The sequence below is a fragment of the Calcarisporiella thermophila genome, assembly GCF_041956535.1.
Source record: "Calcarisporiella thermophila strain CBS 279.70 unplaced genomic scaffold VTP21scaffold_4, whole genome shotgun sequence".
NCBI classification, from domain to species: domain Eukaryota; kingdom Fungi; phylum Calcarisporiellomycota; class Calcarisporiellomycetes; order Calcarisporiellales; family Calcarisporiellaceae; genus Calcarisporiella; species Calcarisporiella thermophila.
Window position 1 is genome coordinate 1,117,196 of NW_027192194.1, and position 19,042 is coordinate 1,136,237.

General features: G+C 43.6%; 8 protein-coding genes and 1 non-coding gene across 9 annotated transcripts; 7 read left to right on the forward strand and 2 right to left on the reverse strand.

Moving 5' to 3' along the window:
* Positions 1-22: 22 nt before the first annotated feature.
* On the forward strand, positions 23-93 carry VTP21DRAFT_t37. The gene has a single exon. It is a non-coding gene; the product is annotated as a tRNA-Gly (tRNA).
* An 857-nt stretch (positions 94-950) lies between these two features.
* Positions 951-2,859, forward strand: VTP21DRAFT_8736 (uncharacterized protein; the record flags this gene model as incomplete). Its single annotated transcript, XM_069399619.1, has 2 exons — positions 951-1,661; positions 1,732-2,859. The coding sequence occupies 2 exons, from the start codon at positions 951-953 to the stop codon at positions 2,857-2,859; spliced, it is 1,839 nt and encodes a 612-aa protein (XP_069255018.1).
* Positions 2,860-3,363: 504 nt separating this feature from the next.
* Positions 3,364-4,157, forward strand: VTP21DRAFT_8737 (uncharacterized protein; the record flags this gene model as incomplete). Its single annotated transcript, XM_069399620.1, has 3 exons — positions 3,364-3,553; positions 3,658-4,011; positions 4,087-4,157. 3 exons carry the CDS (start codon positions 3,364-3,366, stop codon positions 4,155-4,157), a joined length of 615 nt encoding a protein of 204 aa, XP_069255019.1.
* A 308-nt stretch (positions 4,158-4,465) lies between these two features.
* On the reverse strand, positions 4,466-6,292 carry VTP21DRAFT_8738 (uncharacterized protein; the record flags this gene model as incomplete). The annotated part of the gene is made up of 5 exons (XM_069399621.1): positions 4,466-4,932; positions 5,008-5,215; positions 5,286-5,564; positions 5,651-6,138; positions 6,229-6,292. The coding sequence occupies 5 exons, from the start codon at positions 6,290-6,292 to the stop codon at positions 4,466-4,468; spliced, it is 1,506 nt and encodes a 501-aa protein (XP_069255020.1).
* Positions 6,293-7,497: 1,205 nt separating this feature from the next.
* On the forward strand, positions 7,498-8,067 carry VTP21DRAFT_8739 (uncharacterized protein; the record flags this gene model as incomplete). The annotated part of the gene is made up of 1 exon (XM_069399622.1): positions 7,498-8,067. The coding sequence occupies one exon, from the start codon at positions 7,498-7,500 to the stop codon at positions 8,065-8,067; it is 570 nt and encodes a 189-aa protein (XP_069255021.1).
* An 807-nt stretch (positions 8,068-8,874) lies between these two features.
* Positions 8,875-9,982, forward strand: VTP21DRAFT_8740 (uncharacterized protein; the record flags this gene model as incomplete). Its single annotated transcript, XM_069399624.1, has 4 exons — positions 8,875-8,959; positions 9,025-9,141; positions 9,208-9,341; positions 9,407-9,982. 4 exons carry the CDS (start codon positions 8,875-8,877, stop codon positions 9,980-9,982), a joined length of 912 nt encoding a protein of 303 aa, XP_069255022.1.
* A 1,567-nt stretch (positions 9,983-11,549) lies between these two features.
* VTP21DRAFT_8741 (uncharacterized protein) lies at positions 11,550-13,094 on the reverse strand (the record flags this gene model as incomplete). Its single annotated transcript, XM_069399625.1, has 1 exon — positions 11,550-13,094. One exon carries the CDS (start codon positions 13,092-13,094, stop codon positions 11,550-11,552), a length of 1,545 nt encoding a protein of 514 aa, XP_069255023.1.
* A 676-nt stretch (positions 13,095-13,770) lies between these two features.
* VTP21DRAFT_8742 (uncharacterized protein) lies at positions 13,771-15,702 on the forward strand (the record flags this gene model as incomplete). Its single annotated transcript, XM_069399626.1, has 1 exon — positions 13,771-15,702. One exon carries the CDS (start codon positions 13,771-13,773, stop codon positions 15,700-15,702), a length of 1,932 nt encoding a protein of 643 aa, XP_069255024.1.
* A 766-nt stretch (positions 15,703-16,468) lies between these two features.
* Positions 16,469-18,004, forward strand: VTP21DRAFT_8743 (uncharacterized protein; the record flags this gene model as incomplete). Its single annotated transcript, XM_069399627.1, has 1 exon — positions 16,469-18,004. The coding sequence occupies one exon, from the start codon at positions 16,469-16,471 to the stop codon at positions 18,002-18,004; it is 1,536 nt and encodes a 511-aa protein (XP_069255025.1).
* Between the last annotated feature and the right edge of the window lie 1,038 nt (positions 18,005-19,042).

A 19,042-nucleotide genomic window follows, 5' to 3' on the forward strand; every position in this document is an offset into this window, starting at 1 on the left:
CGTAACAGACAAAGAATAACTTGCATGGTTGGTTTAGTGGTATAATTGCCGCCTGCCACGCGGCAGACCCGGGTTCGATTCCCGGACCATGCAGATAATAATCAATTTTTCTTTTGAATCCAGCTGCTATTATGAAGAAGAAATTTAGAGAGAATCGTCGTGAGAAGATATACACCTAGTAAGTAGATCAGGATAGGATTTGATGCAATCCTCTCCTTATCACGCGGTAATAAATAAATTTTTTTGACAAGGAGAACTCGCGAAAAAAACCCGCTTTAAAGCTTTTGCAACCCCGCAGAGATTAATGCTCGAATCCCCAATAGTTCCAAGTGATACAAATAAAGGCCAGCCGTTTCACGCAGATATTTATTTGTTAGCACAATTTCTTGTCGTGAAATTGTTATGAACCCTAGAATAATGGGCAATATTGCAAATGGCTACCCAGACGTATGCATAAAGATAAAGTATAGCTTGATGAGATATACTTATTCGTCTGCAACCAAGTGGTTCAGGATGCGGTTGAATCAAATGAATGTATGCTCCTTTCGGCTCAGTAGCACTTCTGTTCTTCCTTAATGAGCTAATTCCAATTTTCCCAAATTATGCCAGGATTCAATTTATACCTTAATTTTGTGCCTGATATTGACTAAGGCAATTTATCATCCTCTACATAACTTCATAATATCATTTCATTCTTTACCGTCTGTGGATTAGCGGTTGTTGATTTCTTGTGTTTTCTAGGTGTTCATCCGAGCTTCAGCTGGATGACAGAAAGAATTTTCTTGAGCAGCTCTTGAAAGAGAAATGCTACCATCATATCCTAATCTAATTCATTAATACCAAGTGGAATCGTAAGATCACACAGAATAGAGGGGAGAGGAGAAGAAAACAATATTATAGGCATTTTATTTATTTAATTTATATCTTTTAATTTCTTCATCTGATTATTGATGAACACCACTTCACCTGACTCACCACTTCCTCCATTGCCAATAACCAATAATCCAGCTCTCATCGCCCATGGAATCTGCATGTTTTTCTCTACTGGGATCGCCCTCCCCATATGCATGCTGATTGGAGAGCAAGGCGCGCGTTTCCGGTTGCCTGTCGCAATAGGTGGCGCGATCATTGGTGCGATTGGATTTGGGCTAGGATTTGTTGAAAAATTAAATTCGAGTGGAGTAAACGCAACGGCATCAAATGTGTCATTAAATGAGGTACAGGCATCTAGCAGCGCAGCGTTGGGATGGCATGCTGTCCTTGGCTATGCTGTACTCGGTCTTGTGCTCGTGCGGATAGTCGCGTGGATGCTCACAAACCGAGAAGATCGTGAGCTATTTGCTTTCTACCGCCGCATATCATCCCTAGTTCCTCTTATTTCGGCATTGCTCCTTGCACTCATATATATTCAAGTTGGTCTCGGCGTAGTACTTTCTCTCAATGGCTGCATCGCTGGTGAAGGATGTTTTAGTCCGCTGGTCGGAGGAATGTTTATGCTTGTGTATGGGGCAGCTATAGTGGGTCATCTCTTTGGTGCTTTAACGATACCACATGGATGGTGGACACCTGAAATAGTAGAGGGTATAATTATTACTGTGTTGGGGATTGTGAATGCTTTGCGGCCGAGGGTCGAATTCTTAAAAGAGCCGCACACTTACTTGGTAATTACTTTTACTTTCATTCCCACTCATATGTTGGACCCCCTTTGCTAACGTTTCACCTTGCCACTAGAATCTACGCTACTCCTGGATGGGCATCGTTTGGTGTTTTGGTGGCATTCTATCCCTGCTTTTCTCCGTCAAATTCTTTCCGATACCTCATTTTTTAAGACATCGTAACCCTATTCCTGCTCTTGTGTTACTTGTCACCGGCACAGCTTGTGCCCAGGCTCTAGGCGATACAATCCCGGATGTGATATCCCGATTTTGGGGGGGCTGCCTACAGTTTGGAGGTCTTGCTCAACTAATACATGTAGCTGTACGTAATGAAGATTTTGGCATTGATTCATACTCAACTGGCAACGGTAGATGCAGCAGCGGAAATGGTGGAAGCGTTAGCCAGGCTGTTGCCCATATTTCTGCATTACTTGTTGCACTGTCAGTCGGTGCAGCTGGAATAACTTGGATCGCATCGATGTCATCGCTACTTCATGTGTCCGAGCAATATATTCATGATCCGCCAACGCTCATCCAAATACTTGCTGCACTTGCATTTGGATGGGCTGTATATGTAGTATTACTTTTTTCTCTTACTCTTTGCAATTCTCCGCTGGCTCAGCAATATGCTCGAACCTCCACTTCTCCAACGTCTGCAGGGGCGGACCAACTGAATGAGGAAGTAGGCGGGCTATTGCCAAGTGAATACCGTGCTTATCGGAGGAGTAGGGCAAGCAGTGGGCAATACTATCCAAACTTTCCTTCAGGAGGGGTAGGAATTGGTGCGAACGGCATGAACGGCACCAATGAATACGCGAATGGTGGAATAGGTCGTTCTGCTTCAGCCGGTTCGAAGCGTGACTCTTCACATTCTGGCAGTGGCGCAAGTGCAAATTTCAATAGCCTCAACACAAACGGAAACGGGAGCACCGGAGCGGGTGGATGGATAGTGGGACGGAGCAATCCTTCGGCTGGGCCCATACCACCCTCGAAGCGGAGTAGCATATTATTTACATCAAGCCCAACAAAGGATATTGATTTGGGAAGAGAAATTGAATTGGCAGGATTGTTAGTAGAAGAGAGTGAAGGAGAGAATGATGAAGAGAATGGTGAAAACGAGGCGGTCAATGAACTGGAAGATGTAGATTTAGGGTATATGAGAGGACGAGGGCGAGAGCAGAAGCACTTACGTAGCCCGAGCTAATATCTCAAAGATATTTCAACCCCACATCTGTCTTTGTTACCAACCATCTTCTCAAAATTAAAGCAATTGATATATCCTATTTTCTAGTTGATATCGATTTCTCGTGTATTTTTAATTATCTGTTTTACTCTTTTCTGTCTTCAGATTATACTTAATTTTTTTTTCTTGCCTTCTTTTATCTTATTCCCTGAACAATGTTCACTATATATTCCTCACTTGTGCTTTTTAGCAAAGGAAAAAAAAATTAAAAGCCAAGGAATATGGATTCATCACCCTTCTTGTCATATCTACGTATGGCGTTGTTGAATCGTAACAAAACCATTTTTCAACGTTACTTTTAACCTCAACTTTTTAGCCTCGATCGACCACTTACATTTTATGAGGCGCCCAATAATACATTTTAACTCTGCTGCTGTGGCAAAATTGTTTTTTCCCAACCACCTTAAAAAAGACTACATTTTCGTCCTGGTCTTCCTCTTGTCTCATAATGAAAATGCATTAAACATGCTGAAAACCCTCTTACTCTTTTTACTCATCGCCTTGATCGCTTCCCCCTCTACTGCACTTGTAGAACAACGTCAGCAACTCGGATGCCGCTCGGACTCATGTGAATGGTTTCTGAATGTCTTGAACCTGTGTGCGAAGAAAGAAGAAAGCACTACGAAATTCTATCTATTTAGCTGCGTATGCCAAGGTAGCTTTTCCATATTATCTTTACAAATCATAGCGGCCAAAAAAATCATATATTCACAAAGCATCCCTTAAGCTCATGATTAATGTTGATTTTGAATATCTTAGCGCCGGGAGGATATGAAAGCTTGCTTGCTTGCTCGCAGAATTGCGCGCTCTCTGGCCTCAATATTACTCAAGTGGCCCAGATATGCTCCTATGTGTCTGCTGCTTCGGCCTCTTCAAAGATGACAAGCTTTCGAAGAGGCCAAGTTGAAGAGTTCCCATCATACCTTCCAGTCAGCAGCTTTGTGATCGAGCCATATCCAAAAACGCGCTCTGTACCGATGACTTCAGTTTCTCGCTTTCCACCAGCATCAACTCAAACACCCATGGTTAGCTCTCCCTCCTTCTCAACGACTTATTTCACTCCGCTGAGCACAGTGTCACCAACCATGGTCACAACAACTATGACAAGTATTGGTACGCCTCCAACAATATCTATGGACACCACGACTCCATCGAGACCAACGCTTTTAATTCCTACAATAAGCACAGGCTCCAGGTGTGAAGGCTCTTGGATATTGATTGCGATAGCAGTTTTGACTCTCTTGCTCCTATGGCGGTAGTTGTGAAATATAATATTATTAGCACTTTACTTGCGTTATTAATTAGTTCTCTATTTGTGTATATCGCTTGATAACAGATCATATAATGAGCGCATCTCTTTATTTTACTTTAACTTTAAATATATATTTATATTTAACAAAAAACCGACGAAAAGTAGGCAGCAAGCAATAATAGACTATATGTGGCGGTGACAAACAAAATTTTGTGTGAAATATAATAAGCATTTACAAAATTTTTTTCCCCTTATATATGTTTAAATTTTTGCCATCGATGATGTGGCCATGGTACACTAGTAAATGCAAAGGGTCTAGCCTCTTGCACTTTGCGATGGCCAGGAATATTCATCAGTGCGTTTATAGCCATATTTGGCTACAAATTCATCAGCTTCCGCTGGGCCACGCGTTCCGTACGCGTAGGGCAGCGGCGTCATCTTCGCCTCATCGATATGATGCAGAATGGGGGTAAACGCTTTCCATGCCGCGTCCAATTCATCGTCACGAACAAAGTTAGAATGATCCCCCTTGAGCACATCGAGAATAAGGGCTTCGTAAGCTTCCGGAATATAGAGGTCTGTATAGCGTTGGCGGTAGGTAAGATCGAGCTCCGTCATCGTTGTGTTCATACTAAATCCAGGCAGTTTGTTGATCATTTTGAGATAAACAGCTTCATTTGGCTGAACACGTACAACCAGCTCATTGCGAGACACATCTTCAAAGGTCTGCCCAGCAACATCCCTAAATTGAACGCGAACCTCCACTTTCTGCTCATTAAGTGCTATATGTCAAAATCGTCAATACCATGTGTTAAAATTAATAACTATAACCTGCCGTTTTTAAAAATCTGGTTTACCCTTTCCAGCCTTTAGAATGAAAGGCACTCCTTGCCAGCGATCATTATTAATCCAGAGCACGGTTATAGCAAAAGTGGGACAGTTACTATCCTTAGGTACTGTATCGTCATCTTTGTACCCAGGTTTTGATCCGTCCTCGGATTTCGTATATTGCCCGATCAGCGAATCTTCTGGTTTAATAGGGGGGATACAGCGCAAAACTTTAACCTGAAAAGTCGCAGTTAAGTTAGCAAATAAAATAAACCCTTCAAAAAGCAGTGATGGATGGGATAAATACCTTTTCATCACGAATATCTTCTGGTTCCAACGAAACCGGGCGTTCCATTGCAACAATGCTAAGTACTTGCAGGAGATGATTTTGCATCACATCACGGATGATTCCAAATTCATCGAAATAACCTCCACGACCCTCAGTTCCAAAAGGTTCGCGGAAGGTAATTTGAACATTGTCAATATAATGACGGTTCCAAATCGCACCAAGAACGATGTTAGCAAAACGAAGGGTGAGCAAATTTTTAACCATCTCCTTTCCGAGATAATGATCAATTCTATATATCTATGGACAGAATCGATGTGAGATATCCGAATTATTATCAGTGAAAAGGGCTACGATGTTAATATATATTTGTGGGTTTTTCTTACCTCATCTTCGGTAAAGAGCTCACCTAGATCATTTTGCAATTCACGGAAGCTCTCTAGATCGTGACCAAACGGCTTCTCCACCACAACTCTAAAGACACCCTGCCCTTGTCCTGGGTGAATGTGCTTTTTCAGTTGTTTTCCTACTATGGTGAAAACACTTGGTGGAAGTGCCAAGTATGCAATGCGATTTGGCTCTTTGGCGCCGATTTCCTTTTCTGCTTTCTCGATTTCCTTTCGCAAAACCTCGAACGACCCATCGTCATCGTATTTACCACTGACATAGAAAGTCTGGGATAGGAACTGGTCGATTTCTTGCCCGGTGGCATTCTTGAAGTGAGAAGCAACGCGTTTGTGGTATTCGCCAAGATCCATTTGGGAGCGAGCATAGCCAATAATTTTCGTTCTTTTAGGAAGAAAACCATTCTTGTGTAAGCTGAATAGGGCAGGGAATGTTTTCTTACGCGCAAGGTCACCAGAAGCACCAAGGACTATGGTTAATGTTATTAGATTAGTAATAGGATATTGGAAACTAACAAGAAAAAAGATAAGGAAATTCAGTGCTGGCTGGGTTTACGTACCCACAATGACGAGAGTCTGCGAGAGATTCTCCAAGACAGCTTCCTTCTGAGATTGAGCGGACATTTTTTATTAGGATTCTCCTGTTTTCACGAAAAAGAATTTCTGAATGCGAGGAAGAAATGGTTCGAATTTTTTTACAAAAAATGCAGAGGGCAACTAAGATAAAGGTGAGAAAAAACTATCGAATATTATCACCATGCAAATTTGTAATGTTCTGATAGACTTCTGATATCAGCTTAAAAGATTCTGTTACCGGGTTTGTAGAACAAGTAGCACTTTTTTGGAAAATTGTATATGGGTTGATAGAATCCACGATATATAAGCCACACGCGCCCACTTTTCTAAGCTCCTGATGATGGGGAAGTATTAATATCAATATATATTGATGTATTTGACGAGGATGCACTATGTACAACTAGAAAGATGGTGACATTAACTTTGGGCCCTCCGCAGTCCATAGTTCTAAGTGGAATATAGCAACCCGTTAGTCATCCATATTAATCATCAGTTATTCGACTGAGATAAACTCGTTTCTAGGAATATCACTGCTAAAAAAAATGTAAAAGAGCACCAGCCTCAGCCGAGGCTTGGTAATCAATATTAAAGCAATTCACGGCAATTACACTATAGACATCAAGAATATAATCTACGTATTACAAGGTGGCAAAGATTCTCGCATATAGTATGCGCACAATGTCAACTGGAGATGAAATAAGTATATGGAAAAAGCATAAACTTGCATAAGAAGTTTTATAGAAATGGATGCATTGACCCGATGACTTTCGACTAATCTTGAGTTTCAACCTGACATTAGATAAAAACTGCAATTAATTTTACAGTCCTGTAGCAATCGTGATTTAACGATTTAATACAAGCAGATTGAGAAGCCATCAGAAGTTTAATCGCATGCTGTCCTAATAAGGACAGTTTTAAAACAAAAATGCAATTTGTCATATTATTATTTTATTATAAAAAAAGCATTGAATCCTGCCTGACATTCTTCTCTCTCCTTGCTCATTTTTATACACTCTATTATCTGCTCCTCATTAGTTGTTCCACCGAAGTTCTCTTTCACAAGCAGTTTTCGAGATAATCCATAAGTATATGCGTCGAATTTGGAATTGAATAAGAAAGCAATGCAGTACAGAGTCATTTTGCTTGCATCGTTATTTTTTGTCTTATTCTGCCAAGTACATCCCGAAGTCGTTAAAACTGCTCATAGAACACCCCACGGTCTGCTTTCACCTCAAGACCCAGGAGCACAATATATGTCCGAAAAGCCCGCAATAGAGTCCGCCGAAGTTCCATTTAATAACAAAATGACCACCCCTCTCACCTCCAAAGGGGTGGCAAACAATATTGAGGATAATGACCAAGCAGATGTCCCTTCGCTCTCTACACCTCAATCGCAACCACTTCAGGCACCAGCTCCAGTCATTGCTAGCAATACCACCCATATCGCGAGTCCAACTCCTGTTCCGTCGCAACCCTCTCTGATAAGGACTGAGTTGCGTACTAATACGACCGCTACAAGCAGCTTGTCCATCTCGTCTTTCCTCACTATTTCCTCAATCACTGGCAGTACTCAGGCTACTACCTCTGTATCCATTACCCCACAAACACGCCTTCAGCAAGAATTTAGGGGAGGAGATAATAATAACATGATAATAGGTTTTTCTGTCACGGGCGGGCTAATTGTATTGGGCTTTTCCATCATTCTCATAACTTGGTGCGTTCGCAGAAGAAGGCATTTATGGATAGGTGAAGACTTCAACCCAGATCGAGAGGCAATCGATCCACTCCGCGGAACGCTTCGTCGTTACGGCAAATTTCACTAGCAGGGTATCCTGCTAATATACCTTTTTTTTTAATTATCTTATCATTAATTGTTAATTTTAATGAAAATTCGCCTGTTAATAACTATGTGGAGACCTGGTAAAGAGATTCCATGACTAAAATAAACTTCCGACTTCGTATATAGATACTGATTTACCATTGACCAAAAATGTAATCAATTCACTCTTCATGGATCCCTGAATGCATAAAACGACTGTGAGCTGCATTCTCGAAACAAATTCGACCCATTTTCTGCAGAGTGCTGTTTCCATAGACCATTTTCAAACCAATTTCACGCAGTGAACCTATTTTCTCAGAGTAAAATGATACGCAATCATGCGGGCTGGCGTTGAAATCCCTTCGACCAGAACAACTCCCGCTCCTTATCAACCGAGAAGTTGGTCGAGCCCGATCTCCTGCCGTGAGGGGATAGAAAAAAGCTCAGACAATTCGGGTGGCAACTGTCACAGATAATCCATTGTTGATTGGTTTTCCTCCAAAAAATACGGGTCGGTTTGAAGCTCTCCAGCTTATTGTGCATAAACTGCAGTCTGGAGTTTGATTACTTTCTTTCTTTCTTTCTTTCTTTAAAATCCCTACCATCTTCCACCATTTCAAAACTAGGCTCTATTTTCTAAATCAACTTCATGTATCCTCGTGAAAAACACTGTAATATTCTGAATATTCGCAGCATCGCTTCTCAGAGGTTTTAAACATTTTATGCAAATAGAAAGCAAATGGCTGTGTCAAAGTCTTACTGCTTGAAGTCGATTTGTCTACTACTACTCCCCGCATTCATTTTCGCTCACATGGAAATGGAATTTCCTGCTCCGCGCAGAAGTACATTTTCCAAGCTCTACCGGGAAAAAGGAGACATCGACTATGATATGGCCTGTAAGTTTTCTCCATTCTCTTTTAGCTAGCGATTACTCGAGATATAAACAATGACATCGAATTAGCCCCACTTGGTTCAAATTTTCCCTTCCCGTGCCGTGGATTTCCTCCTGGACCCTCTACAGCAAGCTTTAAGGCCGGTGAAACAGTACCTGTCTCTATAGTTGGCGGTGCACCACATGGTAATATACATTGCTGATATTGGTTTCTCTTCAGGTTGACATAAGGATAATATAATATATGTAAAGGGGGAGGGGATTGTCAATTCGCTCTATCCTATAACAATGGAAAGGACTTTGTAGTAATACAGGACGAATTTGGCTCTTGTCCCTTAGAGGGGCGGTACAATGTGCGAATCCCTCAAGAATCTCCCTCTGGCAAGGTATTTCTACTAGTATGCATAAACATATGAATTTGAATGTAGACACTAAACCACTGTTTCTAAAGGCTGTATTCGCATGGGCCTGGGTCAATGCTATCGGCAACCGCGAATATTATATGAATTGCGCTGATATTGACATTCAGGGAAATCAAGGCGGAAGGTTGACAGGAAAAGAAATGTTGGTCGTGAACTTGCCCGGAAGTCCGGTGATTCCTGAATTTGCGGGCAATAGAAATACGGGAGCAGAACTGTTCGCTGCGCGAAAAACCATCACAATTTCAGGTGATCAAGTCGTGGGGGAAGAAGAAAAGAAGAAAGGATCCGATTCGGCTACGGCAATCTCTCCTGGTGAATTATATACACATATCCCTGTAAGAGATCGGGAGAATGAATTCGCAGAGAGGCCTAAGCAAGAATCTGGTGTGAATTCTCAGGATATTGCAGCCGTCTCACCACAAGCAAACAACAATCAGGATAAATGCCATGACAATGAGGTCGCGTGCAATGAAGGTGCTAAGAGAAATGAGATTCGTATTTGTCGTTATGGGGAATGGATCAGTATGGAATGCCCGTCAACAACGGTATGCTACAGTCAAGGGTCAGCTGTATTTTGTGGTTATCGCAAACTTAGGCTCATTTAAGAGGAAGAAAACATATTTTTATATGAGAATAGCAACATAAATTCTTATTTCATATTCTCATATACATTTACCAACTATACTCCCCTATGTTATATCTAAGTTACCCTCATGCTTTATCCAATTTTCGTGTACGATAATCTTCGTGCTGTTTCATTAGACTATATATTTCCACCAAGGACTCATTTGCAACTATTCCATAAAATCTTCACTCTCCTACTATTCACAGTTAGTATTAAGAGAATTAGACAAGAGTACTTTTAAAATTAGACTTGAATGGTGCATAATCTATAATTGGGTAATGGGGTTTGTAATGAGGCTGGTGGAGTCATGTCGAGGTAATAATGATGAACAATGATTTCGTTTACCGAATTAGCACTACATGACTTAGAGTGGCATGCCATTGTTTTTGCAAGTTCAGAGTTCTGAAATCGTTTAATCTTAATCAATTTGGGATTATGCAGGGTCGGTTTATCCGGAGTCCAAGGAATTTATAATAGGGGTTTCCAAGCATTTGCGGAACGGTTGTGTACGAAAATCTCGGTTGAGGGGTAGAGTTTATAGCGCAATCAACTGGGTTCCATATGGATTTCTAATTCCCAGTACGAGAGTGGATGAGTTGGCATTGCGAATCATTTTTCCCATCACAATCTGACAAATTGACCGTCTGGCCTCATAAGCCATAAGCTTTGTGTCAGTATTAGGAAATTTCTGAAACTTATGTGAAAATATTCACCCTGACAATTCTGACAAATCCAAGCCAAATTATTCATCTTTCTTAGCATTTCGGCAACACAGATCGCATTATGGGCCGTGGAATTAAAAATCAAAAACTTCTATATAATAATCTCGTCCTCCCCCTAACCAGCTGCTGTAAATTTTTGCATTCCAAGCTCGATCCTAATAGAACTAATATAATGAACGCCCGCAACTCTTGTAAACAATGCGGTCAAGGACCCTTTGAGAGCTGGCACAGCTTTCTCAATCACCGGTGCATCCCACCCTAGTATCCTTGAGGGATGAAAGAGCTAACACAGCTTGTGAAATATCACAAATGAATCCTCATTTGACCCGTTGCGAAAAATCGCTATTTTCTAAGCTTGCGAACATGACTACCTCTCTCAATCTCCTACTGCCGACTAGTACACTTTAAGTGAACGAGTACACGAGTCCCTTCAAGAGATTTACCATATAGAAATCAGGGAGATTTCTATGCTTTTCCTAATATCATCATATGCTCAGCCATATATGCATCGGACTGTTTTTTTCAGTTTCTTGTAATTAGCCCATCCATGATTTAGGAATAAAACAACCCGTATTTCTAATAACATGAAAAAGGAAAATTTTTATTCCTTCAGAGGTGTTACATCCACTAAATACTACTTTACTGCATTAGTCCCTCGGAAACAAACCTAATCACAGCAAAAATTATTTATTCGAGTAGAATAAATAATAAATAATAAATAATAAATAATATATAATATGAATATGTAAAATGGGAGACTGAGTTTGATATCACATTATAGTCGAAGTGATATTGGGCGTATATACTGGAAATTACATGCAGGTGTTATTTTACAGTGACATTGGCGGCAATAAACCAGGCCCAACTGGTAGCCATAAGCGATAAAATCAGAGTGACGCTGATGATAGAGAGAAGGCGGGGCGACCGAGGTTTTTTCGTTTCATCACTAGATTCTGAGGCTTTTAGTGTCTCGAGAATTAACTTACGCGCTTTCGTGGACACCTCCATGATGCGATGGTTGTAGACGCGGTCGTAGAGCCAATATAAGACACAGGAGATGAAAGCTAGTATCGCCACTACAAAAAGCATAAGGAGAGCATGGTCATAGCGCCCCCCATCTGCGTCCTGTAGGTAGCCGATAAGCAGATTTGAAATGACCGTGCCAGTGCTGAACACTGCTTTGTCGATGCCGGTCCCGGAACCGACATACTCTTGAGGGAGGGCGAGCGAGATGGTAGAGCCAAGCGCCACGGGAACGACTGCCATAGAGATGGAAAAAAGAAGCAGTGCAAAAATAACAATGGCTCCTTTCGTCAACAAAAGTAGAAGGAGCGCGATCATCAGAAAACCTCCACATAATACAAGCAACGTCATGCGATGCCCATAACGGTCCATCCAACCGCCCACCATGGGCGAAATAATAACTGGCACTACTAGCGACACACTTGCAATCAAAGACGCCTGTGACTCAGACGGGCTATAGCGTTGTTGGACGAGCTCAGTGAGAGAGCCGAGCAACGGGTTCCAACTGGCACCGAAAAAAACCATTGTCAGTGGAACAAACCAGTAACCTGCGGGGAATCGCAGGATATTGCGAAGAGAAAATGAGCGCTTTTGCTGCGCGGAAATGTCTTTCGTTCCCAGAGAGTATAGGATGACGGCATAGGTTGCAGTGGCCAAGCAACTGAGCAGACACACCCCGAAAGCTACCCAAACCACGACATTGTAGCGTCCCGCTGCCTCCTTCAGGGGGATGGCTACCACCTGCGCTACGAAGCCGCTGAGATTGCTTGTGGCAATGAATACTCCGAAGGCAAGGCTGAGGGCAGTACCTCGAAACCAGCGCGCAAGGATAGTCTTCTGTGCCACCAGTGTAACCCCTGAGCCCATTCCGTGTAGTATGCGGCCCACAGTCATTAGTGCAAACAACCGCGTCTCGGACGCAATCGCAATGCACAAATTTGCCAGTGCTACCGAGCAAGTTGATGCTACGGCCACCGGGAGTGGCCCGAATCGGTCCATAAGAATCCCTCCCACCATGGGCATAAAAGTGCCCATCAGGAACACGGCCGACTGTGCAATACCATATTGCGTATTATTGATATCAAGAGCCTCTTTGAACGAACCCTTGAGCACGTAGAGCGTCTGTCCTGAGTATGCGCCGCCGGCACAGAAAAGCACCACTGTGACTAAAATCAGCAACTTCACAGCGTTAGGTGGGTTCACCTCCTTATTTTCACTTCTCTTCTCGCTTGAAGAGACCATTCCGGTCTCAACAGAGTCAACCTTTTCATCGTTTGTGCGTGTAGGAGGAGAAGAGTCAAAATGAGTTGAAGTTGAATTAGCATTCCCATTCATCATTGTCGTCATTGTCGAGATGCTTCCTAGGGTGGAGCATCCAGCACAGGGGCTAGAGAGAGGAGGGGGAGAAAGGCTTGGACCTTTGAACAAAGCGAAAACAAAACAAAACAAAGGTCACGATGAAAACAATAGTTGTTTCCCGCTTTTCAGCTAACAAAACATGATACGACCTTTGTTAGAAGAATTCCTAGTAGTTTTGCGCTACTCTTTACTCATACGATTCCATTCCAACTCCGACGAACCCTATCAGATTCAGGATGCGGCAATATGATGAAAATGCTTTTGCACCGTTACACAATCGGGCATAAGTAAGCCCATGATGATCTATTATCAAATCAAGATTTGGTTTATGATAAGCATACTAATAAGAAATTAAATGTTGCAGAGCTATTGGCAGCAATAACCGGAGTAGCAATTTTGAACCAACCCGCTTGTATTATGGACAAGCTGGCGGGGTTCCGGATGGGAAGTGGGATGATGTTTGCAATGGAGTTTTAGGAAAGACAGGTATCCTGACAACACAACCGATATTTAACTCAATGAGTTTCAAAGTTTCCGTAAGAGGCTATCTGATTTTTTATTTATTGTCTCAACTTTCCTGTTCTCGACTTTAACTTCTTTTTACTTTTCATCCTACTTCATTCTTCGCATTGTACGCGTTCTTATCTTGTGAAAATCAATCAATATGGCTCCCATCACTGTCATACCCGTCAGTCTTGACGCTCTTAACGTCAAACATAAAGACCTGGCCACAGCAAATGGTATCAACCCCCATCCTAACGCAAAAGCAAATAGCAAAGACGTCGCTCCGGCCGTTGCTCCCGAATACCTTACCAAAGCACGCAACAACAACATGGCTCGCCTGCTCGCCTGCCTTGTCAACGAGGGTTGGGGCAATGCCTACATCGCACCACACGCTCCTGTTGGAGCAACAACAAGTAGCCCCAGTGGACGTTGGATGCTAATTGCAAGTAGTCTTACCACACCTCCTCCCGCTCAGAGCCTCGAGACATGTCTGTGGGTGCCGCTCCGCAACATGCCCGTGGTGCAGCAGAACTCGGACTCAGAGTGGCCGAGAGTGACGTTGCTAGATCAAAACGAGTTTGCTTTCCCCGTATATCGCACAAGTAAGGTGACCCACCCGGCCGACGCAACGGAGCCGATGGAGGCCGTTTTGGATTCAATCGAGGCGCTAAAGATGATGCAAAAGTGGCACAACTGGTCCCAGCCCGAGGTGGACCAGCTCGCTTCTCAGCTTGCAAGTTCAATACGCAACCAGGCAGTTGCGTACACGCGCCGTAGTCCGCTCCCCCAACTTGGCAAAGCAACCGCCATGGATTGGGAACTGAGCTTGGTTGAGGGTCACCCCACGCACCCGATGAACCTTGCTCTTCACGCTGTCGATCCTTTGCCTCCGCTACATGATGTGACTCCCCTGTTGCGCCCCACCCTGCGCTTTTGCGTTGTGCCTCGCGACGAAGTGATCGTGTGCGGTGAGTTTGAAAAGACACTTGCTCCGTTGCTGATCGATGCAATTTACGATCGTGAGAACGAGGTGGCTGTGCCTGTTCATGAGGTGCAATTGCCCAACGTCCTCTCTCGCTTCCCCAATGCTCGGCTCCTCGATGTCGCTGTTCCCGCCACTGCGCAATCTTCGATTCGCACAGTGGTACCCGACACACTTCCCTCCATTTCCCTAAAATTGCCGCTGGGTATCGTCATGTGCACATCACTACGCACCCTCTCCAAATACTCTGCTTATCAGGGTCCAGCTTTGGTGCCTTTTCTTCACAACGTCATTGATGACCCGGATCTGCTTTTGCCTGTGGACGAGTTTGCAAGCTGCTTGCCGCGACACCCTAGCAATGCCGTTGCCAAGCATATGACCTGCGTGCTCCGAAGAGATGTGGACACCCTTGTGGCGCCCCGCGGTGAAATTGCATTGACCGCGGCTGCGTTGATTGAGCGTGATGTAGACGAGCAGTACGTGTTGACCAAGGTTTTCAATCTCGACACGTTCACAAAACGTAAAGCTTGGTTACAACGCTATATCCAGCTCGCCATCAAAGCATATATTTCGCCATTGAAATATGGCGTTGCTTTTGAAGGTCATCTGCAGAATTCGCTCCCTCGTTTCAAGCGTTGCCCCGAAACTGGAGAATGGGTTCTTGTTGGATTTGCGTACAGAGATTTTGGCGGTATTGAGGTGCATGCCCCCACGCTCCGCGAGACAACGGGCCTCACCTTGGATGTTCTCGACGAGAAGGCGTTTGTATTTTCCGAGAAGATGTCCTCTTTGTATAGTCTCGTGTTCCATGCGCTCTTCCAGTGTCATTTACACTTGATTATCCGCGCCTCCGACATGCACTACAATGGCGAGGGCTGGCGTATGGTACGTGAGGAGCTTGAGGCCACTCTCCCTCGTGATAGCGACATCTATCGTCACTATTTGCAGAGCCCTACTGCGGATTGGAAGTGCTATATTGGCATGAAACTTCAGGGCGCTGAGATCGACATTATGTATTCCAAGATCACCAATCTGATTGTCTACGACCGACCCTCCGACGAGCTTGCTGAGCAGCAGGATGACGCCCATGTATATACAGTGTCTCGTTAATTTAATATCCTCTGATTTTAATATCCATTTGTATATATATTTATTCTATTGTTATGTCTTGTTTCGAGGTAGTAGAAATAAATTTACACGATCTTTTTCTTAAACTTTCACTACGAGCACAAACTTCGCTTAGAGTTCTAGCACAAAAAAAATTTTTTATATTCTGAAACTAAGGTTCTTTCACATGGGTAGGCCTATCTCTTGGCTGCCCCACATCTAAACGTAAATAAATCCAGGTTCAAAATTAATCTCTTCGATGGGCCTGCTCTTCCTCAAAAGGAGAAAAGTTTGACCTTATCGATCTTGGACAAGCATATAACTTTTGGACGGAAAAACAAAGTAAAAACAAGGCCATTGTTTTAGCTGAAAATATGGTGTTGTTAGGGGCTTATTTAGAATATTCTTATAACAGTGCAGCTTGTTTATCGAGTTAAGCACTAGATCTTTTTCCTTCCTCTCACCACAATCGTACGATAAGTGAGAGCCGAAACCAATCAAATCCCAGTCATACATCAGTTAAGTCGGTGAAAATAATAACAAAGATCAGGCCACAAATTGTTCAAGCGCGGTTAAAAAATATTAAAAACACAGCGCTCCGATGCGATCCCGACTCGCCTGGAACATAAAATACCACGCGCTGCCTCCTACGACCCCTTGTTTCCGCAAGTGCTGTCTGCATTCACATCGCCTCCATCCCTAATCCACTCTAGTCCTCCTCCTTCTTCTCTCTCATTCCTCCAAATCCATTCCCCATTTCATATTCATCATGAGCCGACAGCCTAATGGTGCCGAGTCCGGCTCGGATACCGCTAACTCTCTCTCTCAAGAAAAGCCTCAGCTCATCAAGGAGGAGGACGGCACATACCCAACAGAGGAGGAACGAAAGGTCCCGTTGAAATTTAAAATACTAGCCCTCCTGTGTGCTATCTTCTTCTCGGCAGGAAGTCACTTTGCCACGAATGCATTGAACTCTCTCAAAACAGCGCTCAAGACAGAACTGGCAATCGACAATACCCAATATGGAGCAGCACAAGCTGCCCTCTATCTCATGAACACGTTGATCCCGGTGATGGGTGGCCTGATGATTGACCACTTTGGCACTATCAAAGGCTCCTTTGTATCTTCGACTTTAGTACTGGGAGGCAATATTCTGCTTCTCATTTCCGCATACGTTCGCAGTTATGGGCTTCTTGTGGCGGGACGTGTAATGCATGGATTCGGCTCTAGCATTATTATTGTAGCCCAGCAGACCATTTTGGGCCGGTGGTTCCGTGGGAGTGCTCTTGCCACTGCCCTTGGAATTCAGACCGCATCTACCAATCTGTTCGCTTACATTGCCCAGGTTTCTATGGTGCCACTCAAGGACTCTGGCTGGTGGGGCAACGGCTTTTGGCTCTCCGTTTCCATTTGCTTCGTCAGCTGGCTCACCGTGCTTATTTACGGATTTGTGCTGTACCGTTCTGGCGGCGAGCAAATTGGAAACCGACCCAAGCGGCCTCTTTCATTGCGCGATATCGTTCATCTTCCTGCCGCATTTTGGTGGATCCCGCTTATTATCTTTTTCTTTGGAGGCAGTACCTCACCTTTCCTTGGTTCCGTTATTGAGTTTGTGGGCAAGCGCTATGGGATGAAGGAACAGGTTGCTTCCGTCAACGGCAGTGTTTCGCTTATTGTACCTATTGTATTGTCGCCTTTGATGGGCGGATTCCTTGATCGGTTTGGTCATCGCACTACGATGGTGATCTTTGCAAGCTTCTTGCTGATACTCAATTATGCACTACTGGGCTACTCTTGGGCTCATCCTGTTGCTCCGCTTGTGCTATTCTCCATTGCCAATGCCGTTGGGCCCGTCGCATACAACTCGGCTGTAGCCCTCATCTTGCATCCAGACCTCGTGGGCACCGGCTGTGGGCTTGTGCGTGCTGCCTTTAGCGTTAGTGTGTCAATGGTGCACTTGCTGACCGGCAATCTTCAGGACGCCTATGGCGGATCCTACGATGGAGTCATGATCATGTTTTTAATTTTGTCTATCCTGACAACCTTAGTCGCCATTGGATTTGCCCTTTACGACCGCGCTTACTACTTCGGTATGCTCAATGCCTCTGTTGCTCGGCGTCTTCGTATCATCGACACTAAGCGTGATCAGCTTCCGAACACCAGCAGTGCAAAGAGCAAGGTGCCTCTGCGCTCCTACATTATCTGCGGCATTTTCCTCATCTTTGTTCTCGTTGCTTGGGCTTGGTTCATCTGGTCGCTTGTCGAGAATCCTACCAAGACTTTTGCTCGCTACAAATTCAATTAGTCATACTTTCCTTTCATTTATATTACGATATCTATTGTTTTTTTTTATTTAATTTTTCTTAATAAACAAATTTAATATTGGTATTTTTCAACGAGAAGAGTATTTAAAATCCCTTTCTTTGAACAATAGTGCCTTTACATGACATATCAACCAGAAAAAAATGACTCAATAAAATGGAGTGAAAGGGTCCACTCTACAAGATATTGAAGATAAACTATTCATTTAAGCTTGAGGTGTGAATAGATCTGCAAAGACAGGATCGCATCTATTCTATTCTCGACAGGGCCGGTTGCGCATTTTTGAAATGCTGATAATAGTGTCTCCGTCATACTTTCAGTGGCGAGATTTGGCTGCGATCCCACTTAGCGATCACTAGAGTGGAAAATAGTTCTCCACATTGCGTCAATTGGGGCGACCTAACCATAGTGTCAAGCCATCCATTAACTCAATACTTAGAAAAGAAGTAAGCAAAGAAGTTAAGCTTCGTGGAGAAACCGCGGGCTTCTATGGAAGATGGAATCTCTTGGAATGCGTTCTTCCCAACTTCCCCAACATTTCCCACACTTTCCTCTTGCGCACTAACTCCTTACACCATCCCCTAATAGAATAGAACACAGTCCGGGTTTCCTTCATCCTCCCGTCCTCTTCCGGATATATACAAGTGGAGAAAGAAGCTTAAAGTTTCTGTGCCTTGTTCCATGGTACACAAGGGCTTTTCCACAAACTCAAATTTAATGTTTTCTGAAGTCTGACTTTGATTCCCTGGTTCAGGTTAATCTGATGGTTAGTTAAATAAGCCATCTTTTTTGGAACAGTGAGAGCTCCGCTCTACCCGGAGTTCCTAGGTCTTCCGAAGAATTGTTTTAGTAAAGCATTTTGTGAACCACTCATAGGAGAGTTGCTAAATACGCGGCGGCGCTTAATGACCATAGATCGATGCACCACCAAGCATATCCTCTGGACAAAGCAGGTCTTTTGCTATGCTTGCGACTCGAGAGAGAAACAAAAATAGACGTTCAAGTCATCTGAATTGGCTAT